This window comes from Homalodisca vitripennis, chromosome X (assembly GCF_021130785.1).
Source record: "Homalodisca vitripennis isolate AUS2020 chromosome X, UT_GWSS_2.1, whole genome shotgun sequence".
NCBI lineage: Eukaryota > Metazoa > Arthropoda > Insecta > Hemiptera > Cicadellidae > Homalodisca > Homalodisca vitripennis.
Genome location: NC_060215.1, coordinates 15,091,033 through 15,116,642, shown reverse-complemented (window position 1 = coordinate 15,116,642; position 25,610 = coordinate 15,091,033). Strand labels below are relative to the sequence as shown.

Sequence of the window (25,610 nt, the reverse complement as noted above, 5' to 3'; positions counted from 1 at the left end):
AAAGCCAGTGAGTTTTGAAAAAGTTGCAGTACTTCGTTCTTATATCTATGACTGTAAGGAGGGACCTTGCTTGAATTTTGTTTCATAAAGATGAGGGTTTTGAAAACATACATACAAGGAAATGTTAGAACTTTCAAAGAAAAGAATACGTCCCTCAAAATTAATTTGTTATTAGAGAGAAAGTAGCCCGAATTGCCGAACTTCCGCTGCCGGTCCTCCCCACTACGGACGGGTGCTAAGTTAGCAAGTTGTGGATACAAAATGCCGTAATATGCAGTCAGCAACACACCATGGCCCACCAAGGCAAGGCCACGCTAGACAAAATTCGCTGATCTAACTTTACTACAGAAATTGTTACGTGGATAGAATTTCAGCTGATCTTCAAATTCCACTCATAAAAATCATATCCTTGTTCGCATCAACTCTCCCAGCACCAATCACGCTAAAATCCGAACTGGGTTTTGTATGACATGCATGGGCGCTTACGAGTTACAAGGATTTTGCTCGCATCAACTTTCAATAGATAGTTTTCTAACCACTGCAATATAAAACTTGTTTCTACACTTATAGTCCTCTCTAAAGTTTCAACTTTTAGCTGGGTATCAGCAACAAAAATCTTTATTTGGCCCATGTTTGAAATTGATGTGAGGTCATTAATGAAAAATGAAAATAAAATCGGGCCAAGAATAGATCCTTGGGATGTACCAATTAAAACAAAGACCTTTGCTGTAGGGTATCCGAAGTGGCCACTGATGGTAACTTCACGTGATGCATCCAACCCCACAGGTAGGAGGTAAACAAGTTCAATGCCTGACCTCTAACATCAATGGCATTCTCTTCCTCAACAACAAACTATGATCAACAGTGTTGAAGGTCTTCTTCATATAAAATAACAACCAATGGATTCCGTTTCATGTATTCATTTAATTACAATATTGACAAGATATAATGTATTCGTCGTTGATTTATATATTTTACCAAAACCATTTTGATTTTTAGTGATAACTTTGGCTATTCCTACAAAGTTGAGTCATCTGCGTAAAATAGTTTTTTTTTTTTTTTTTTTTTTTTATATATATATTTTCGATATAGTGAATACTACTGATTAAGGTCTAAAACTATCAACTTTACATTTAGTTTTTATATTAGGCAGCCCACTTTTGAAGGAAGCGTTTACTAAATGGCATCAACACCAGTAGACCTTTTACGTTTGGAATCTCTTATGTATTTTTTCAAAAGCTTGACAACGGTTCGACAACATTATTTATTATGTGTGTCATTTAAACCAAAATCATAAGACATCTCTCAATAACACTCTTAACAGCTTGTAAACCGTTACAGTAAGTTATTAAATTTATTACGCGTGATTTCAAACATTTAAACTCGAACTTGATTCATCCTCCACCCGAAATTTTGAAAGACAAAAGAAATTGTGAATGTGTGTGACAACGGCTTGTTTCTAACGCAAATAAAAAAGTCTATACGGTACATGAGTCACCTCCACCGAGTGTCTAACCATTTAATCATTTACACTTTCTACAGAAGCATCTCCACCACTCATTCTTTTATTGGAAGTCGTTTATGCTAATTAATTATGATCTATATACTTTTTGGTCTATTTTCTGTTGCCTCCATTCTATTTTTAATTGCTTCTATTTTTTTGGCATATGGTATTTGTATTTTTGTTTGGCTCAAAAATAATATTGTTTTAAATTATCAGTTGATGGAAAGTGTCTTGTTTTTTTGTACCATACGAGAATTTCATTCTTAATTTATGAATACCTTTTCTATAAAATTAGCGGTCTGCACTTTTTTATAAAATAGGTCTGCACTGACCAACCAACTATTGAGAACTGACCAGAGGCCAATAATAAAAGGTGATCGTCACGGAAGAAGCAATATAGCGGCAAAACAGGAAACGGAAGAGGGCATTTAAAAAGAATTATTGGTTCATTGTAAATGAAATTCTCAAAACGATACTGTGATTCCGCATTTATTGACACTAATATCTAATATGTTTGGCACTTTAGGTTTCTTTGTTGTTGCAGTATTACTGAGGTAAAAATCCTGTTTCTTTCTCAGCTTTCTAATATTTTCGTGAGTTAGTTGGCCACCCGTGGAGTGACCGTACTCTTGCTTCTGGAGTTTATGGATTTTGTTATCGATTGGGCTACAGAGTTACATAATGTTGGGTTAAACACGAGACACAACCTTTATGTAATCATGCCAACGGTCCCACCATTTATACAAGAATAATGACCAATAAATAATCTAACAATCAAGATGACTAAATTTGGTCAAAATAAGTAACACAGTGCATTTCTGGAGTAACAGTTCAAATAGCGCACGGTTCTTTATAGCAATAGAAAACCAAATGGCAACAGAAAGTAATACTAATAACAAAACCATCAATATTTGAATAGTACAAGAAGCATGCACTAGCAACAATAATAACAAAACAACCAATACCAACAGTAATACACATTAAATAGATAACGACTCAAAGGTAATAAATTATCAATAACAACTGCAACAATGACAGTAGCAGCAGCGTATCAGATGTAACAATGATAACAACAAATATTAACGAACGACACCTTAAATTATGAATTAAACTCAACAATAGTAATATCTTATCAATATACAATCTTCAGATACAATTATATCAACAGAATGTGATTTATGACTCAAATATGTTGATACTCAGCATGTTAAGTGTTCAGTCGTTAGTTTGTAGCTATCACAATATACAAGCTATATTTTTCTCACCGCGTATATTAAGGTGTAGACCGTGTATCTTCTAAAATCCACGAGAGACGGTGCTAATAGGCTTGTATTTCCTCATTGAGATGACTGTATCTCAAGTTTTTATGAACTTCAAGCAACTGCTCATCAAGTTTAGGGTTTGTCATATCGACGGAGCAATTCCACTAGAATCCCTATGGTATGTGGAAACAAACCTACCACCCTGTCACGGCTTGTGTTTGCAATGTTGTTGGTACCACCAATAATAAGGCATAGAATTAGCTCAGTGACGGCATAGTAAATTTTGCAGTGCCAGAACGCTAGAGTCCAGCAAACCGGCACAGAATATACAATCCTCCTGCCCGGAAAAAGAAAGACCAGGGCCTGTGCTATATCTGGCACAAATTTAAAATTTCGTACTAATAACTCACATAAGGTGACCTTGCCAAATATATTTTCCTTCTTCAGCCAAGCCTCTGGTGGGGATCACGCAGAGAGGATATGGCAGTACTGATTCGTACACTTCGCGATAGTGAAATTAATTTTGAAATTTGTTATAATTTGTTGATAATTTGATTGAATTCGAATGGACGTTGTGGTGTTTGTGATTCACCAATTCTGGTAAATAACAAACTACTGGACTTGCAACATTGTATAACTAAATTCAGCAAACAGCCGGGCTTCGTGATGTATCTCCAACATAAAAGATATTACTCAGTAACAAATAATTTCTTTTTATTGTTTTTTAAAGCATTTACATTGGTCGGGTTAGTTCAAAAACAATAACTTAACCCTTGGGTGTTAAGAGCGCCGCAAGTAATGCATTCCAGGTCTGTATAGCGAAATAATATAGTTCAGTAGCACGTTAAGTTATTATTGGCGGTGATGGTTAATCAGTTCAGACAATAGATCTTTGGTAAGTAGTTCGTTCTGTTCCATAAGGCCTTCCTGAAACTTAAAGTTGGTACCTGGAGTTATTATATGTGGGAAAGGGTTAACCAGTTCAAGCAATAATTCCTTGGTAAGTAGTTCGTTCTGTTCCATAAGGCCTTCCTGAAACTTAAAGTTGGTACCTGGAGTTATTATAGATGGGAAAGGGTTAACCAGTTCAGATAATAGATCTTTGGTAAGTAGTTCGTTCTGTTCCATAAGGCCTTCCTGAAACTTAAAGTTGGTTCCTGGAGTTATTATATGTGGGAAAGGGTTAACCAGTTCAGACAATAGATCTTTGGTAAGTAGTTCGTTCTGTTCCATAAGGCCTTCCTGAAACTTAAAGTTGGTACCTGGAGTTATTATATGTGGGAAAGGGTTAACCAGTTCAAGCAATAATTCCTTGGTAAGTAGTTCGTTCTGTTCCATAAGGCCTTCCTGAAACTTAAAGTTGGTACCTGGAGTTATTATATGTGGGAAAGGGTTAACCAGTTCAAGCAATAATTCCTTGGTAAGTAGTTCGTTCTGTTCCATAAGGCCTTCCTGAAACTTAAAGTTGGTACCTGGAGTTATTATACGTGGGAAAGGGTTAACCAGTTCAAGCAATAATTCCTTGGTAAGTAGTTCGTTCTGTTCCATAAAGCCTTCCTGAAACTTAAAGTTGGTACCTGGAGTTATTATATGTGGGAAAGGGTTAACCAGTTCAAGCAATAATTCCTTGGTAAGTAGTTCGTTCTGTTCCATAAGGCCTTCCTGAAACTTAAAGTTGGCACCTGGAGTTATTATATGTGGGAAAGGGTTAACCAGTTCAGACAATAGATCTTTGGTAAGTATTTCGTTCTGTTCCATAAGGCCTTCCTGAAACTTAAAGTTGGTACCTAGAGTTATTATAGGTGGGATAGGGTTAACCAGTACAAGCAATAATTCCTTGGTAAGTAGTTCGTTCTGTTCCATAAGGCATTCCTGAAACTTAAACTTGGTACCTGGAGTTATTATAGGTGGGATAGGGTTAACCAGTTCAAGCAATAATTCCTTGGTAAGTAGTTCGTTCTGTTCCATAAGGCCTTCCTGAAACTTAAAGTTGGTACCTGGAGTTATTATAGGTGGGATAGGGTTAACCAGTTCAGGCAATAATTCCTTGGTAAGTAGTGCGTTTTGTTACTTACTTTTGTTACGTTTTTTTATCCTTCTTGAAACTTAGAGAAGAAGCACTTAAAGAATTCTTATAGCTGTTTTTGCATTTCGAATTTTGAAGCATCTACTGGGGTTTAAACCTATAACTTCGTTACTCAGACTATAATTATGAGCCTCAGACCACAGTATAATGGAATAATGGAGATTCAAGTCAGAGCTTTGAGATTTCCGAGAATTTGGTCAAAACCTTGTGCGAGAGTTATGAGCTAACTTATGAGCTCTGCTGTAGGGAAATGACCAAGCGTTTTAGTGTGAAAGGAAAAATTTAATTTTAGATTTTTTAATTTGCATAGTAACGCCTATGCTTATTTAAGCGATAAAGTAAAAACGGGTTCAAAAATATTTTTAATAACCTATAAAAATATCGGAAAACTAAAAAGCGTTTGGATACGCATTACTAATTTCTTTAAAATGAGGCACCTCCCGTGATTATACTAAAACAAATCAAGATGGCTGTAAGTACAGCCGGCTCATAAATCGAGGGCGGTTTGATAAGTCAGTGACTTTTTAAAATAAAATAAATTTTGTCAGCAAATAAATATTTTCAGCAAATAAATATTTTATTTTTTAATATAATAATTTTTTAGCTTGTTATATAATAATAATAATAATAATAATTTGTTTATTCCTTCCAAATAATAGGTTTTCGCATGGCTCTCAAAATAGGCGTTTGTTTCAATAATGGCTTCTTCATTCGCCCAAAATCGCATACACCCAGCCATTTCTTTAGGTTTAGAAAGAGAAAGTAGTCGCAGGGGGTAGATCTGGAGAATATACTGGATGGGGTAGCAGTTCGTAGCCCAATCACAATGGATTTTTGCTATCGTGACTAGACAATTGTGCACACGTGCATTGTCTTGATGGAACAGCACTTTCTTCTTCGTCAAATGCGACCATTTTTGCTTCAAATCAACATCGAATCTATCAAAAAGCTCTGAATAATATTCGCCAGTGATCGGTTTACCCTTTTCAAGGTAATCGATGTAAATGATACCCCGTGCATCTAAAAAAACTGGCCATGACCTTGTTGGCTGATAGATTCACTTTGGCCTTCTTTGGTCCACGTTCACCCCGAGCAATCCACTGTTTCGATTGTTTCTTGGTCTCTGGCGTGTTGTGATGAATCCATGCTTCCATTACAGTTACAAAATTGCGCCAAAACTGGTCTAGATTACGGCTGAATACCGCTAAACACTGTTTTGAAGTGGTCACACGGTTGCGCTTATGGTCGAGTGTGAACATTCGCGGCACCCATCTCGCTGAGAATTTTTTAATGTCCAAATATTTGTATAAATGTGATGTACACGTTTAGTTGAGATACCTATAGCATGAGCCAACTCACGCACTTTCATTCTCGTCCAATATCATTCCATGGATTTTATCAAAGATTTCCAGCGTGATCACTTCTTTTGTGTGACCTGAACGTTCGGCATCACTAGTGCTGTACGAGCACAACGGATCTCTGTAAACCACTTTTAACCATTGAAATTGAAGGTGCCGAGCCCCCGTAGTATTTAGCAAGTCTTTCCTTAGTCTCAGTGATGGAGTTTTTACGTAAAAAATAATGCTTAATCGGCACATGAAATTCACTTTTCAACTGCGCGACGCAGCTTGCTCATAATTAGAAAGCTGTCCTCTGATGGATTACAGTTGACTGCAGCACTGTTGCCTTTAAAGTAATTGCGCGGGAAATTCAAAAAGTCACTGACTTATCAAACCGCCCTCATAGTGTAACAATTTATATTAATATTAAGATTGGTTACCAACGTGTTTGGTTCCTCTACTACACCAGTTACCTCAGATTTAAGTTCAAAATCAAAATTTACTTTGGGGAAGAAATCAATTTCTAGCTTATTACATAATTTTTACATAATTAAAATTCTTGCTACATAAGAATAAGCGTAAAATTATTGTAAACCCAAGACAACATGAGAAACTACTCCTGTTGTACATAACATCATCAGTGCTTGTTTACAAGTCCATATTAGTCATATTATCATATTGAGTCATATTATCATATTATACATCAGGGCCGGCCTCAGAGCGAAATGGTGGGTGTGCAAGGATGAACTTTGGCGCCTCTTACAATGAAAGTTTTTGAGTAAAACATTGCACCTTTTTTCAAGTGTTAATTTGTGTGATGTAGTGAAATTTTGTATATAGCAAACTCCTAACTGATTCTTCTAAATTATTTATCGGTACGAAAGGGAAAAAAAACTCGCTGTATAATTATAGACAATTTTCTGTTTCATTTAATACTCAGTAAAATATTTAAATTACAGTATAAAACATTCAATTACATAGAATAAAGTGTCACATTACATACTACTTACACTTAGACATGAATCTTCCTAGCTTTGGCAGCCGAAATGGGCCTATCAGGCCATTATAATCTAAACATGATGAAATATAATTTTCAATTGTCAAAAGCTGCCAGATTGTTGAGTATTCCTTGTGAAAGGGTAGACCTTACATTGATTTTTATTAGTTTTAATTATACTCAGGAGTAGGCCTACCCGAAAAGGGACCCACAAATTTATGTAGGCGTCTGTTCAAGTTTATCAACAAATTTTTGAAGCTCGCAAAAAATCTTTGAATAATATTTGTTGCTCTTAAAACTATTGCAATTTAACTGAGCAAACGAGTAATAAATGTAAAAAGTTTTGAATTATTAAAATGTAAAATTGAAACTTACCTTGGATTTGCATGAGATCTTTGATAAATATCAGTTTCTTGCATAACTCCGCTCCTTTAATGCCACTGCCATTCTCATCTGAAAGTAGGTCTTCTAGTTTTTCGTATTTAACAATTACGTCCTCTCTCTTGGCTAATTCATCAATTTCATAAACAAACATAAATTTTGAAATTTTTTAAATTATTGTTTCATCATTGGCTTCGTAATTAACTTGTTTTTTATTTTGATGCGTAGTTTTTCAAAGTCTGCTTCGACATCTAACTCATCAGCCAGCTCTGTAGCTTTCACTAAACAGCTAAGGAATCCACTTTCACGGGTCTTAAAAAATCCCCAACTGACTTCAAAACAACTGTGGCTTGAGAGAAGTTGACAGTCTTTGATTGCAATATTTTACTACTAACAATGTTTATTTAAAATAAGATATCATACCACGAAGTCACCGACATTAAGAAACCAAAATCTTCAATTGCTTCGAACTAATAATTTCTTTTATTTCAAACCTCGTCTTCAAATGATTTATCTTTGTGAAGGTCCCAGACTGTCGGATTTGCAAAATATGGTATACTTAGACAACATTCTCATTGTCTCATCAGGTGCACTACTGAGTACACTAATCAAATCAAATCTGTGTTTTTGCTGTGACAATAATTAAATCGTATGGCAAACGTGAATTAATAAGGATATCCTAAAATGTCTGTCATTCATACTATAGTACACATTAATTCATACAATCTTTACAATCACACCTCTTTCATTCATCGCCAATGCAACCCACTTCGAACAGCGGGGTCAGTCCTCTAATTGGGTGGCCTCCTAGTTGAAAGCCAAAAACTCACCTGCATTATAAAGTGCCTGAGATACCAAGAAGCTTTTTAGGGGAGTCTTAAACACCTTGGGCTTTGGCGCATCTTTCGTTGAATTGGGCAGTCTATTGAGGAGTTGGACACCCGCTTGTGAGGGCAGGCGTTCATGAACCACCGTTAAACGAGTTCGGTAGTTTGCTCTGCCACGTGTTTATACATGTGTCGGTCCTGGCCTCGGGTTAAGGCACATTTATTCATACAAAATAGAGTTGTTTCCAATATGTAGAGACGTGGCAGAGTCAACATCAACAAAAGCCTGTTGTTACAAAACTTCACTTGATCTTCCATTGAAAAGGAGAGTCGTGTCATCTGCAAACTGCACTGTTCTGCCACACAGAAGCGATGATTCTATGTCTTTGACGTAAAGATGGAAAAACACATGACTAAGGATAGATCCCTGGGGGACTCCATAGCTAAGATTTATTGGCTTGGATGATTTATTTGATATATGGACAACTTGGGATCTGTGGCTTAGAAATGAGCTAAGCCATTTAAAAGGCACGCATGACGTGGGACTCAAGTTTTTCGAGCAGATTATTGTGTGGCCATTGCAGTCTAATGCTTTGGGCAGATCCAGGAACACACTTATTGTGTGGTTCCGACATTCAATCTCCTCTACAATCATATCGACAAGACCGACGACTGCGTCGGTTGTCGATTTACCCTTTCTGAACCCAAACTGTTCATTTGAGAGCTGATTGTATTTGTCCAAAAAGTAAAGCATTCTTATAAGAAAAAGATTTTCAAAAACTTTGCTGAATACTGGCAAAATTGAGAAAGGCCGGTAGTTATTTATAGAAGCTGGGTCGTCTTTCTTTGAAATGGAGACAACTATTGCAATTTTAAGGAGAGAGGGGAACACTCATGCCTGGAGTGAATAATTTACTAATTGAGTTAAGGTCTCTCTAAATGCTTGCAGCGTTTTTTAATGGGCCACGGGGACATAAGATTGAGGTGGTTTGATTTTTTTTACTACGATGTTAACTGACACAATCCCAAAGCACGGAGGAGAAACCGAGTCTTCTACACATATCGTGGCTATGGTAAGAAGGGATGATTCAACGTGAATGTTGAGTTTAGCTCCAGTTCACCTTCCTCTTACGTGCAGCATATAAAATCTGAAGCTGTTGCAGACTTGACTCCTGAACTCTTGAGTCATGTTCGTGAAGGGATCTAAAAAATACATCTTCGCCTAGATTGCAATTAAATTTGTAGTCTGGGTGTCTCTGATGTCGAAACGATGCGGGGGTTTGTTTTTAACTTCTTCGATCTTCATCGCCGACTATTTTTGGATCCCTTTAGATGAACTGACTCCAGATTTCAGGACGTAAGACGTGAAAGTGAGGTGGAGCTAAACTTAACATTCGCACTGTTATTTGTTGAAAATACACTAGCCAACGTACCTTTACTTTTTCACCATTTGGCGGCATTCGATAATAAAATTATCTCGTTGTCCCATTCTTGGGATATCTTTTTAAATACGGCGAGTGTGGCCCTCAGCTATAATACAGTCACGGTGTAGGCCATGTTGCAGGGTCTTTCAATAGAAATGAAACTGTGACATTCGACGAGCTGGTACCTCATTTCCTTCCTCATCCCATGAACGATTTACATCACAGTGATACAAACTTGGACATTTGCACTGATGGTAATGTTCCACTATCTTCAGAATCTGGTGGTAGTAGTTATTGTCCGTTTTCTGTTCTCATCTTTTTCGAGTTCATCAGTTACAGGTACGTCTGTAGTAACTACAACGTCTGTACTAGAGCTCGGGTCTTGTGGTGTCGATAAATACTTGACTAATAATGTAACACTGGCACCCACTTCTTTACAGGATTTAGTTTCCCACTTCCTATTTTGACTTCCAGAGGAATTGGAAAGCATTATCAATTCATTAAGATCCCAAATAGTTAAAACAATATTTACACAAAACAATAGACTAGTAAGCACAAGACTCAGATTAATTACTAAATACCAAACAATATTTGATATAAAGCACACACACAAAAGATTATTATTCTTTTAGGTTTTAATTTACACTTAGTAAAACTTGTCACTAATAACTATGAGAAACGATTGAAGAATTATCGTGAAAATAGGGTAAACGTGCAGATACCAGACAGCAGACGTGCGCACCCGTTATTCAGAGAACACAAGAGTGAGTGGTAAGAGACACACGAGTCGCCGAAGGAGACACACGAGTCGCCGAGGGGAACAAACGAGTCGCCAAAGCGATGCAGACGAAGCGTCCTGTGAGTTTCGTGACTCGCTTATTTACAATTATAAACTACTCATTTATTCTTTGTTAAAGCAACAAAGAGGAACGATTGAAGCTATACAATTTAATTTCAATTTAAAGTCCATAATACTTACATTTTTAATATGTAAGGTTTTCATTATACTGTATATTAGGTATACGTGGCATACGAGGTTTCCCGCACTTATCGACCGGTTCTTACCTTAAGGATCGACGTCAGTGCGTGGAGATTTCAAACGCCATTTTAAACAAAATTAAAATAGCCGACAGTGTTCCTCAGGGTTGTATCCTCGGGCCTCTCCTGTTTTTTTATTTATGTCGGCGGATTGAATCCAGTTATCCAGAATGGAAAACTGGTTCAATAAGCTGATGACACGCCTCTTTGTTTTAAAAGCAAACCAATACAAGAACTTGAAATCACCTCTTTCATTCAATTGAACACATGCAACAAATCAGTCAAAAACAATTGTAGTAAATTTCGGCGTTCGTCAGCATGATCGAGTAGTGCGTCCGGCCGTATTTATGGATGACGACCTTCTCGAAGAAAATAATTCCACAAAGTTTTTGGGAATGATTCTGGACGAAGGACTGACCTGGAGCGATCACGTTGACAGGGTCTGTGCTACAGTTACCTCATGTATCTATGCTCTGTGCAATGTAGCAAAGTTTGGTTCCCCATGTTTTTATGTGTCATGGTTTTACGTATGAATAAGGCTTTGGAGAATTTGTGCAAAAAACAAAATGGAGCGCGTCTTTAGACTCCAAAAAAGGCTGTCAGAATCATTGGAAATTTGAACTACAGAGACTCGTGTAGGGAATCTTTCAGGGAGTTGAGATTGCTGACTTTGCCCTGTCTCTATATTTTTGAGGTAATCATGTACTGTAGATCAAGGTGAACCTTGATTCGTGGCAAGAACGTTCGTCAATATGAAACTAGAGGCAGGGACAACTTTCGAACTCATCAACGCAGACTGACATTAGCGCAACATCTACCACAAGAAGTTGGTGTCAGATTAATCAACAGGCTCTAATATACAAATAAACATACTTCAAATATACAAATAAACAATACAATAGATCAGCTACCCGGAAATGAGTACACTGGGAATCCGCCCAAGGCGCCAAATTTTAGGGGGTGCAACATCTTGGGTAAAAAAACTATAACAGTTATTAAATAATAAAGAAAGGTATGATAAAATTATATTGAAGTATAGTCAACGTGAATTATAAAAGACAATTTAGTTATCATTAATTTAGTTATTAGTTTTAGTTATTTAGTTAATACACTTAAACTTAAAACATAAAATTATGTTTTTACACATAATTTTATCGCTCATATAAGTACTGTTGAATGTTGGTGATGGTGACACTGACATTGATATTGTTGTAGTGGCAGCAATGCATGACAGACGGTCAGATGCTGCATCAAGCCGGTGAACTGGCGCATGCGCCGTGACACGACATTACGAGGTGGTATCAAAGTTCCCGGACTGAGTCTGCTAATTTTTGTTTTCCTGCTTGGACAGTTATCTCCTTCGAAATAAACTCCATATGAGTTGATGCAATGATCCCAGTGTTTTTTCCACGACTGGAAAATGTAAACACAGCTTTTCCTGTAACCTGTCGAGAATTTCCTGCGTTTTTCCAACGTCTTCAACACTGCCAAAACGGTGACCTTTCATATGTATTTTAATTTTTTGGAATAGAGAAAAGTCACAAGGGGCTAAATCTGGTGAGTAGGCAGGATGTGGAACGGTAGCCATGTTGTTTTCATGGAAGCATGAGCTGGAGCGTTGTCAAGATGATATCCTAACCTCATTCTTTTTGTCATTTTATGTTTGATTGTTAACGTGAAGGTAGTGGGCGTAGCGAAGTCAGTTTGTTTTTGTTTCATTATTTGGATTGTGTAATGTAGTTTGAGTTGGTCCGCACTCCATCTCCATAACAATATTCGTATGTTTTAATTTAGTCTGTTTGAATTAAGTTTACAGTTTTATTTCAATATTAGCAAAAAAGGGGTGCTGCATTTAGGAAGCGTGCTGCTGAAAAGCAAAGTTAGGAACAAGAGCCTAATAGATTTTTAGCTTATTATGAAAAACAAAAAAAAACACAACATTGTCGAGTGTCCGAGTGGGAAAAGGGGGGGCGCAAGTGAATAATCTTGCCCAGGGTGCCAATCACATTAGCCCGGAGCCTGCAATAGACCAAAGGTCAGCGAGACCGTGCGATCCCCGATGTACGAATAATACAACGCCTTCACGAAAAGAAGGCAACATGCAAACATCAACGAGAGCAATCCAGTATCTGCTTTCTTTAGGCGCAACGGGTGATTTTTGGTATTGTAGCGATGCAGATTATAGATCCAATCAGTTGGGGATAGTTATTTATATACCAGGTGCACAGATTTGGACATTGCGCCATACGACCTAGTGCAGACCCTTAAAAAGCGTGAGAAAAATTGTTAATGGATTACATTCCCAATTATGTCAAAATAATTTAGTAATTTAGTGTTAAGAATTGATGACAATAGTAGTTCTGTAAAACTGATATATCAGAGAAACGCTAGAGAATAAAGACACTTTGAATTGATTTACTCGGCCGGATGCTTGCCGATTGCTTAGGTGTAGCTCTCATCAGACTAGAGTCGTCAAATTTTACGGGCGATACAACATTAGCATGGTTCATCTGTATGGTTACGTCTAGATTAGTCACTAATTTATCCACAGACTTGACTTCCACACGCCCGTGTTAACACGGGTGAACCAACTTTGCGTTGAACTGTCACGTCTGAGTTATCACGTTTCAAACAGCTGCTTCGCTACACAACACCTGACAGCTGGAAGATGATTCATATTTAGCCTCTAGTAGTGTTTATTTCAACTGCTGCAGTTCCACAGTAGTGCTGTTTAATTGATACTGCACTCTGACGGTCAACCAAGGAACTATCACGAAAGCACAAAATTTTACCTGGACATTAGAAACACAACGTTATTGCTTTTCTAGTTTTTAAATTGCGTTTTTTAAGTCGCTACTGCAAGTTTGTTTTATTTTCTATTTTGAGTGTGTCGGTAAGTCAGGAATTAATTTTAAAGATTTCAAGAGTGAAGTCTCTGACACATTATAGACGCTGCACTATAAGCGGAATGTGAAATGAAGTTAAACTCAACATTAACATTTATTTTACTTATTGAGTATTTTAAAATACTTCTCACAAGGCAGTGTCCTCTTTTTTAGAATATCCCGGCCATTTAAGTTTCAAGTAAGGGCGGAAAAGCAAAACGATTGTGTTGTATCGACCAGTCAAAATTGAAGACATTGCGAAGAAAATTGATTGTTACCGGACATCATCGTTCATTGATACAAATAAATCAGTAACACTACGTTTCTGTAATCTGATCTCTTCCTCAAGTGAATAACTTACCTTAACACATAACTACAATCTAGATCAAAGCCTACCATAATTATAAAGCAGTAACGGATTGTAAAAGAGTCTATGTTAACTAAGAAAACTGAACGACCTGAAAGGTACTCTAAATGAGTATACAAAAACATCAACATCTTTATTAATCAAAATTGTTGTTATAATGATACTTCAATTCTCACATTGCGACAGTAACCAAATTCCGCTAGCAGCAACCTGGAGACCTGGAAACGGCTTACTAGGTATACATACGTCAGTAGTCAGCCTTGCATGAGCGACACTTAAGGAACTTCTACGTTCTATGTATAAGACGTTTATGTATATATTAAAACCCATTTTTTTTCAAACAAAAATAATAACACCACGCAAAAATTAAACAGGCTGTGATTTGTTGCAGGTTAGTGGTAATGAGTGGGAATGAAAAGCGTCAGCTGCTTTTCTGGCCGAGAGTAGATGACGACCGTAGCAGCTGGGAGGACGCCCGCTCCTCTGAGGACAAGAGTGGCAGTGCGGACGAGGGAAGCGAGCCAGAGAGTGATGCATGTTACTATCAGGCAGAGAACAGTAAGTCACTGTAGTTTGCTGCATTAGAGAGTGTTGAGGTCACGAGCAGATAATAACAACAGCATCTGGTAAGAATCCGGGTACACGGGGGCCAGTTATGATTAGGCTGGGAACAGATAAACACAACTTAGTCACTGTCTGGAGCGTAAGGTCCTGTCGGGGCCGTGAGTGGATTATGACCACAGCGACTGGTAGGTTGCCTATAGTGGAGACCTAAGCGGGGACGATAGAAGTGAGCTAGCCATAAAGTGATACTTGCTCTTATTAGGCTGGAACAGATAATCACAACTTAGTCACTGTCTGGAGCGTAAGGTCCTGTCGGGGCCGTGAGTGGATTATGACCACAGCGACAGGTAGGTTGCCTATAGTGGAGACCTAAGCGGGGACGATAGAAGTGAGCTAGCCATAAAGTGATACTTGCTCTTATTAGGCTGGAACAGATAATCACAACTTAGTCACTGTCTGGAGCGTAAGGTCCTGTCGGGGTCGTGAGTGGATTATGACCACAGCGACAGGTAGGTTGCCTATAGTAGATACCTAAGCGGGGACGATAGAAGTGAGCTAGCCATAAAGTGATACTTGCTCTTATTAGGCTGGAACAGATAATCACAACTTAGTCACTGTCTGGAGCGTAAGGTCCTGTCGGGGTCGTGAGTGGATTATGACCACAGCGACTGGTAGGTTGCCTATAGTGGAGACCTAAGCGGGGACGATAGAAGTGAGCTAGCCATAAAGTGATACTTGCTCTTATTAGGCTGGAACAGATAATCACAACTTAGTCACTGTCTGGAGCGTAAGGTCCTGTCGGGGCCGTGAGTGGATTATGACCACAGCGACTGGTAGGTTGCCTATAGTGGAGACCTAAGCGGGGACGATAGAAGTGAGCTAGCCATAAAGTGATACTTGCTCTTATTAGGCTGGAACAGATAATCACAACTTAGTCACTGTCTGGAGCGTAAGGTCCTGTTGGGGCCGTGAGTGGATTATGACCACAGCGACTGGTAGGTTGCCTGTAGTAGAGACCTAAGCGGGGACGATAGAAGTGAGCTAGCCATAAAGTGATACTTGCTCTTATTAGGCTGGAACAGATAATCACAACTTAGTCACTGTCTGGAGCGTAAGGTCCTGTCGGGGCCGTGAGTGGATTACGATCGCTGCAAATGGTAGGTTGCATGAAGCTTAAAAGCAAGAGTGGCAAAGAAAAAGAGAATCGAACATGAGGTAAATTTAGTATTACTAATGTCAGTTTTGATTATTTACGATTCAGACTATTACTCTAACTATAAAATTACTTTAAAAATTCAATAACTTTTACCGTTTTGTGATCAGTGAGAATAAACTCCAATATTTATCTGATGTTCACAAAAGAGAATCGAACATGAGGTCAATTCAGTACTACTAATGAAAGTCTTGATTATCTTCGAGTCAGACTATTACTATAACCGTAAAAGTACTTGAGCAATTCAATAACGTTTACCGTTTTGACATAAGTGAGAATAAACTCCAATATTTATCTGATGACCTATATGGTATACAGCCTATGTATACGTCAGTGTTATTGTTTTCGAGACAGACCTTGATATATTATCAGTCGGTACGATATGTTTGATTTATGTACGACTAGTGAAATTAACTAAACGACCATTGTAATATTAATAATAATATAATGGTATTTAAGCCCGGATTCCAGACCTATCGGATTCAGCCTAAACTACCTCAGCTAATACCTACGGACACTAAACCACTTGCAATACTCTTCGCTTGATGGAAAACTGCAGAAGTAACATTTTTCCTGCTCGCAATCTGTTGAATCTTTTTGTTTTTTTGTATATCCTATGCATATCCGTTAAGTTCTCAAATTGCGCGTAGTTTGCACATAAACCGAACCTCAGTTATTACATACAGCACGGTCAATACTGTCTGAATTGCCTGTCTGCCTTTGCTTACAGAATGATTTGGGATCAATTTAATACATTTGGGAAAGATAAAATAATAAATTTAAAATCCAACATTAGCTACTCGTCGTACTCCTCGACACCATGAAATTCCTGGGAAGTGAAATCAAAGACTTGTGTAAGATGAAATAAACTATGCAACTTCTTAACTAAAATAAAAATTATTTTTAAATGACTCAGATTTGACGAAAGTTTACAAATGAATTGATATGATAAGAAAAATTGAAAGTCAATTGTAAAAATTATAGTTTGCTTAATAATCTCGTTTTCATGTAAAACTTTTGAAAATGTTAGTACTGAATTATCCTTACAGTTTTTACCTAACCTAACCTAACGTAACATAACCTAATCTACCATAACATATCCTAACCTAACTAAATTGTAAATTTATTTTTGTTCTCTCTACTTCATTACCAACGAACAGATCTTGTTGAATAAAATCCATAATAATCGAATTCAGAATATACTTAAAGTCTTAAGAATGTATAATGGGTTTCCTTTATCAATTTTAATATGACACTTGTCTTAATATATGCACTACAATAAAATTCACTATGTAACATCAATTTTAAAATGTAGTGTTTAATTTGAGAATTTTCTTAAAGAAGCAAAGACTGAATATAATTAGGTATGCATACAAATATAAATAGCAGTGATAAAATAGCAATATAATGCAATATTATATTTAAATCTAAAGTGATTAGTTAGCTACTAATTCATAAATTAATAATTAACGAGTAAATGATTGATTATGGATCAAATTGCAGGATATTTAGCAATTTGATAATTCAAGTATGAATGATCAATTACATAATTTTTAAATGAAGAGATTTAAAATAATTGTTAGTTTTGTAGCTACTGAAATATTACTAATGAATTCGTTATTGGATAATTATTGCTATTTGGTCTCACATAATTTGAAGATAATTTATATCCAAATTCTGCACCCACGAAATGTACGTCTGACTGCACCATTCTGAAGAATTCCCACCACATTGATTAATTTTTCAATATCCACCATCCTCCATATCCACGCCTTCGCCACCAGAACCATCGTACTCTCGATGGTGGTTGTCCTAATTTTTCAATATCCACCATCCTCCATATCCACGCCTTCGCCACCAGAACCATCGTACTCTCGATGGTGGTTGTCCTAATTTTTCAATATCCACCATCCTCCATATCCACGCCTTCGCCACCAGAACCATCGTACTCTCGATGGTGGTTGTCCTAATTTTTCAATATCCACCATCCTCCATATCCACGCCTTCGCCACCAGAACCATCGTACTCTCGATGGTGGTTGTCCTAATTTTTCAATATCCACCATCCTCCATATCCACGCCTTCGCCACCAGAACCATCGTACTCTCGATGGTGGTTGTCCTAATTTTTCAATATCCACCATCCTCCATATCCACGCCTTCGCCACCAGAACCATCGTACTCTCGATGGTGGTTGTCCTAATTTTTCAATATCCACCATCCTCCATATCCACGCCTTCGCCACCAGAACCATCGTACTCTCGATGGTGGTTGTCCTAATTTTTCAATATCCACCATCCTCCATATCCACGCCTTCGCCACCAGAACCATCGTACTCTCGATGGTGGTTGTCCTAATTTTTCAATATCCACCATCCTCCATATCCACGCCTTCGCCACCAGAACCATCGTACTCTCGATGGTGGTTGTCCTAATTTTTCAATATCCACCATCCTCCATATCCACGCCTTCGCCACCAGAACCATCGTACTCTCGATGGTGGTTGTCCTAATTTTTCAATATCCACCATCCTCCATATCCACGCCTTCGCCACCAGAACCATCGTACTCTCGATGGTGGTTGTCCTAATTTTTCAATATCCACCATCCTCCATATCCACGCCTTCGCCACCAGAACCATCGTACTCTCGATGGTGGTTGTCCTAATTTTTCAATATCCACCATCCTCCATATCCACGCCTTCGCCACCAGAACCATCGTACTCTCGATGGTGGTTGTCCTAATTTTTCAATATCCACCATCCTCCATATCCACGCCTTCGCCACCAGAACCATCGTACTCTCGATGGTGGTTGTCCTAATTTTTCAATATCCACCATCCTCCATATCCACGCCTTCGCCACCAGAACCATCGTACTCTCGATGGTGGTTGCCCTATCCATCAGTATAATTTGGTCGGTAAGAAGGTATATAAGATCAGCACATGAGACGAAACTTTTATTCCCCAGTTCATCTTTTCTAAACTGTGCTTTTAAAAAGCGCCAATCAAAAAATTTTAAATTTGTATTCCATTTTGGTTCATAAATTAAAATATTTTTGAAGTACTGAGTCTAAATAGTTTGAAATTTTACATTAAATCTGTATATATGTTTTTATAAAGTGACTTTGTTCAATTAACATATAGTGTCAATAAACACACTTGATATAGTAATACTTGATGGTATTGCAATGTGTGCAATTTTCGGCTTTGTCAGCATAACATAAAAAAGAAGTAAATAAAGATTAAAAATTGGCCAAAACATTCTTTATACATTACATTATTTTACTATACGTTAGTAAAACCTCTACATAGTAAAGACTATTAAGAGCCGGTTGTAGTGGAAGGCCTTAATGTTTTCCCAAAAAGTTAGCGGAGGAAAGTCAAAAATACGTGTTAACCGCATGTAGAAATCACCACTTATAGACGCAAAGAATGTGTCAAGAATGCCAAGAAGATCTTTTGAACAAATTACTGAAAAAGATTCAAGTTTTACTTTGGAGCGGTCAATGACAACGTTGTCACCTTGGCGCCAACAGCATGTGGAGTCCAGCCTGTTGGTAACGTTCTTCGCTGGGGTGATGCTGAGAAGAAACACCAAAGTGTTAACCAAGCATCCTGAGCTGTAATGTAACAATCAGTACATTACAGGTGGTGTAGACAGACTTTATGAAAATGTTTCAAAACTAACCTACGAAAAGTGACAAAAAGTGGTTTTGTTGGTTGCTTATTTTTCCCATCAATGTGACGGTTAACAGTACCTGGATACTCTACAGTTGGAAAAATACTAACAAGAAAAACGATTGGTTCTTCTTTCTTTCACAAGAAAAATCTCACACGTACAATCATCTTCATCGCGGTAAACATTAGGGAGACCTATACAAAATGTGTCTGCAGTGAACAAATGATTCACCGACAAAACAAACCATTTTATTTCATAGGGATAAAAACGAACAAGATGTGAACATTGCAAAAAGAAAACACTACAGTGAAATGTGTTACGTGCAATGTTGCACTACATTCTGAGCTTTACGTCCTTTTTCATAAAAAATAGTAATTAGTCTTTTAGAGAAAAATAACATTTGTCCTAATCTGTAAATAATTTGTACTGATAATGTAAACTTCACATATGTTTTAAAATGCAAAACGTTTTATTTTACATTATTCTGGTTTGTTTAAATTACACAGCCAACACAAAATTTTTTTGTGATTACTTTTTTGACTTTAATAGCTGATTTTTATAGCTTTTTATGTATTGAATCCAAATCTGGTCTTAGTTTTATTTGTATCATCCATAGTTTTTGTTATTTAGTTTAAAATCTCTATATGGTATATGGTAAAATTAATGAAACTCTATGTTAAATCACAATCATGGTTTTTATTTACAGTAGGTTACTTGAAATAATGATACAGTGTAGTAATGTATGTTACAGTAGTCAGGTGGAGTTGGTTTATACGTCCTTTTTCTTTTTCCATTGAAGCCTCTTGTGTAGCTTTTTCTGCGATGAGTCGCATGTTGAGCTTCTCGGTGAAGTGACCAACAGTAGTCCCCCATCATGTTGATGTTCCAGCGGCCCTGGTAGCGTTTTTCCATCAATTTAACACCTTGGTGAAAACGTTTACCCTGCTCCTCAATAAAATCTCCCAAATTTTTCGAAAAGTAATCAAGACGACTGTTCAAAAAGTGAATTTTCAGGCTCATCGAACATCCTAATTTTTTAAAATTCTTTAACATGGTAGCTACAATAGTACCATATTCTGGGTCTTTTGCATTTCCTAAGAATTTTATAAGAACTAGCTTGAATGATACCCATGCTCTTTCTCATTGCTCTTCATTGTGGTTTCAAAGGTAACATCGAACATCATTTCGAATTTCGTGTCCTACAAAGACGCCTTCTTTAAGTTTAGCTTCTGAAAGGTTTGGAAAATTTTGGCAGAGATACTTGAAACAAGGTCCATCTTTGACAATGCTTTTACAAACTGTTTCATGAGGCCTAACTTTATATGTAGAGGTGGTAAGAGAATGCTTTTAGGATCTAACAAGATTTTTGTGGAGAATGTTCTTCTCGCCAGGTTTTAAAGACTTCCTCGCAGGCCAGTTCTATTTGCACCAATGTTGATCCCTAGCTCTACTGTCCCATTCACATAAGACACATGGGAATTTAGTAAAACCACCTTGCTGACCAAGAAGCATGCATGTTACTTTTAAATCGCCACATATCATCCAACCATGAGCAGAATAGCCAATTTTATTCAACACTATTTCTAGGTTTTCATAGCTCTCTTTCATATGTACAGAATGGCAAACAGGCATAGATGCATAAGTGTTACCATTGTGTAGCAAAACAGCTTTTAAACTAGTTTTGGATGAATCAAGAAACAGCTTCCAGTCTTCTTTTTTGTATTTTCACCGAACTCGTTCATCAGACCTGGAATGTCTGAGCAGTACACTAAATCACCTTCTTCTGCAAAAGATGTTGAAAACTGCTTCTCTCTCTCTCTCTCTTCCTATACACATATATGCTGGTTCCAATTGCCAACAAGCTCTTTTCTTTTAGTCTAGATCCAAGCAATTCAGCTTTCTCTTTTGTTAACCCAAGATCCCTAACCAAGTCGTTAAGCTCGATCTGTGTAAACAGTTTAGGCTCTATATTTCCTGTATTACAATAGAACTCCTCATAATCTTTCTCACCTAGCTCTGACTGTACATCACAAAACATTTTAGTTTGATCAGAATTCATATCACCTGGAGGTTCTGGGATCGGCAAATCTACACTGTGCCCTACTGGTCGGATGGTGGACATTAGGTTCGGGTAGCTTATTACCTTCTCGTTTTTCGAGTCATGTCCTTATCATCAATAGTAAAGTTTATTCAAAGAGAAAATGTTTGAACATTCCTGTTCTAAAATTAGATTATAGCCATTTAAATCTGTATAATATAATGTTCTATCTCAATATAAATGAATATTATATAATTTTCTGACTTTTCTAGGAATATTTATCACTTATATGTATGGCCCCTTATGCGTGTCCACGCTTAGATTTGAAATGACATACAAATGTATATATTATATTTCTGTTTCAGGAATAAATGTTATGCCAGAGAAATTGTTCAAAGTGATAGTAATAGGAGATCCAACAGTAGGCAAGACATCATTCGTGCAGCGCTACGTGCAGAATACGTACAGGAAGGATTATAAAGGCACAGTCGGCGTTGATTTTGCTCTCAAAATCTTAAAACTAGGAGAGGGACAGACAGTTAAACTTCAGCTGTGGGATATTGCAGGTAAAATTATTATATATAAATTGGTAAGAATATGCCATTCGTTAAAACATTTTACGACTTATTTATACAAAAAGTAGTGTGCTAATACAAACATAAAATTTAATTTCTATTTTAATGATTTGCCATGTCAAGAAATAAGCTATGTTTTATAATAATAAGAATGTAATGAAATACAATATTAACTAAAATAATAGAAAATAACAAAATTTGAACGTATTTGCTAAGTTAAATCAGATTTTGACTTGTAAAACTGTAAATAACACATACACATGTAATAAAGGTCATATACAACCCTATTTAAAATTTAAGCCATTATGTAAAATATTTTCGAAATTAAATATATAAATGATATAATATGGTATTACTCTCATCAGATGAATTATAGTGGACTGTGTTTTTGACTGAAAAGGTTTCATGAAAGACAATGTATTATATTTATACTTATAGAATGATCTATGATTACCCAATAACTACTGTTTAATAAATAGACAGTTCATAAAAATATAGAAATATTTATGAAAAACTCAGTACACAGTACTGAAGGTATAATATTTCGAATATCTCATAAGTCACATACAAGCATTATACTCTTAGCTAATGATATAGGCTATGTTCTATAAATTATAAATGGGAGGAAAACGCTAATGGATTTGTCAACATGTTCGACCTTACCAGACCAACCAAATATTGCAGGTCAGGAGAGGTTCACGTGGATGACTAGAGTATACTATAAAGACGCTAATGGATGTGTCATCAAGTTCGACCTCTCCAGATCAAGGAAATAATACATATGACTGTTTTCAGGTCAGGAGAGGTTCACGTGGAAGACTAGAGTATACTATAAAGACGCTCATGGATGTGTCATCAAGTTCGACCTCTCCAGATCAAGGAAATAATACATATGACTGTTTTCAGGTCAGGAGAGGTTCACGTGGAAGACTAGAGTATACTATAAAGACGCTAATGGATGTGTCATCAAGTTCGACCTCTCCAGATCAAGGAAATAATACATATGACTGTTTTCAGGTCAGGAAAGGTTCACGTGGATGACTAGAGTATACTATAAAGACGCTAATGGATGTGTCATCAAGTTCGACCTCTCCAGATCAAGGAAATAATACATATGACTGTTTTCAGGTCAGGAAAGGTTCACGTGGATGACTAGAGTATACTATAAAGACGCTAATGGATGTGTCATCAAGTTCGACCTCTCCAGATCAAGGAAATAATACATATGACTGTTTTAAGGTCAGGAGAGGTTCACGTGGAAGACTAGAGTATACTATAAAGACGCTAATGGATGTGTCATCAAGTTCGACCTCTCCAGATCAAGGAAATAATACATATGACTGTTTTCAGGTCAGGAGAGGTTCACGTGGATGACTAGAGTATACTATAAAGACGCTCATGGATGTGTCATCAAGTTCGACCTCTCCAGATCAAGGAAATAATACATATGACTGTTTTCAGGTCAGGAAAGGTTCACGTGGATGACTAGAGTATACTATAAAGACGCTAATGGATGTGTCATCAAGTTCGACCTCTCCAGATCAAGGAAATAATACATATGACTGTTTTCAGGTCAGGAAAGGTTCACGTGGATGACTAGAGTATACTATAAAGACGCTAATGGATGTGTCATCAAGTTCGACCTCTCCAGATCAAGGAAATAATACATATGACTGTTTTCAGGTCAGGAAAGGTTCACGTGGATGACTAGAGTATACTATAAAGACGCTCAATGGATGTGTCATCAAGTTCGACCTCTCCAGATCAAGGAAATAATACATATGACTGTTTTCAGGTCAGGAAAGGTTCACGTGGATGACTAGAGTATACTATAAAGACGCTAATGGATGTGTCATCAAGTTCGACCTCTCCAGATCAAGGAAATAATACATATGACTGTTTTCAGGTCAGGAAAGGTTCACGTGGATGACTAGAGTATACTATAAAGACGCTAATGGATGTGTCATCAAGTTCGACCTCTCCAGATCAAGGAAATAATACATATGACTGTTTTCAGGTCAGGAGAGGTTCACGTGGATGACTAGAGTATACTATAAAGACGCTCATGGATGTGTCATCAAGTTCGACCTCTCCAGATCAAGGAAATAATACATATGACTGTTTTCAGGTCAGGAAAGGTACAAGTGGGATGACTAGAGTATACTATAAAGACGCTAATGGATGTGTCATCAAGTTCGACCTCTCCAGATCAAGGAAATAATACATATGACTGTTTTCAGGTCAGGAAAGGTTCACGTGGATGACTAGAGTATACTATAAAGACGCTAATGGATGTGTCATCAAGTTCGACCTCTCCAGATCAAGGAAATAATACATATGACTGTTTTCAGGTAAGGAAAGGTTCACGTGGATGACTAGAGTATACTATAATGACGCTAATGGATGTGTCATCATGTTCGACCTCTTCAGATCAAGGAAATAATACATATGACTGTTTTCAGGTCAGGAAAGGTACAAGTGGGATGACTAGAGTATACTATAAAGACGCTAATGGATGTGTCATCAAGTTCGACCTCTCCAGATCAAGGAAATAATACATATGACTGTTTTCAGGTCAGGAAAGGTTCACGTGGATGACTAGAGTATACTATAATGACGCTAATGGATGTGTCATCAAGTTCGACCTCTCCAGATCAAGGAAATAATACATATGACTGTTTGCAGGTCAGGAAAGGTTCACGTGGATGACTAGAGTATACTATAAAGACGCTCATGGATGTGTCATCAAGTTCGACCTCTCCAGATCAAGGAAATAATACATATGACTGTTTTAAGGTCAGGAAAGGTTCACGTGGATGACTAGAGTATACTATAAAGACGCTAATGGATGTGTCATCAAGTTCGACCTCTCCAGATCAAGGAAATAATACATATGACTGTTTGCAGGCCAGGAGAGGTTCACGTGGATGACTAGAGTATACTATAAAGACGCTAATGGATGTGTCATCAAGTTCGACCTCTCCAGATCAAGGAAATAATACATATGACTGTTTGCAGGTCAGGAGAGGTTCACGTGGATGACTAGAGTATACTATAAAGACGCTCAATGGATGTGTCATCAAGTTCGACCTCTCCAGATCAAGGAAATAATACATATGACTGTTTGCAGGTCAGGAGAGGTTCACGTGAATGACTAGAGTATACTATAAAGACGCTCAATGGATGTGTCATCATGTTCGACCTCTCCAGATCAAGGAAATAATACATATGACTGTTTGCAGGTCAGGAAAGGTTCACGTGGATGACTAGAGTATACTATAAAGACGCTCATGGATGTGTCATCATGTTCGACTTGACCAACAAAAATTCTTTCGTCAACACTTTAAAGTGGAAACGGGACGTTGATTCAAAATGTACTTTGCCTGACGGAAGCCTAATCCCTTGCATGTTGCTTGCAAACAAGGTAAAAACTG

The 25,610-nt window shown here is 37.3% G+C and overlaps 1 protein-coding gene across 3 annotated transcripts in view; it reads left to right on the top strand.

Annotated features, from left to right (window-relative positions):
• Positions 1–25,610, top strand: part of LOC124368721 (ras-related protein Rab-7L1-like) — a 59,796-nt gene that overhangs the window by 9,872 nt on the left and 24,314 nt on the right. For 2 of the 3 annotated variants that reach the window (XM_046826030.1, XM_046826032.1), the window contains exons 2-4: positions 14,503–14,669; positions 21,967–22,167; positions 25,419–25,600. In XM_046826030.1, coding sequence (XP_046681986.1) covers positions 14,503–14,669; positions 21,967–22,167; positions 25,419–25,600 — 550 coding nt within the window. The remainder of the gene's footprint in view (positions 1–14,502; positions 14,670–21,966; positions 22,168–25,418; positions 25,601–25,610) is intronic. The other variant, XM_046826031.1, reaches the window with a different exon arrangement.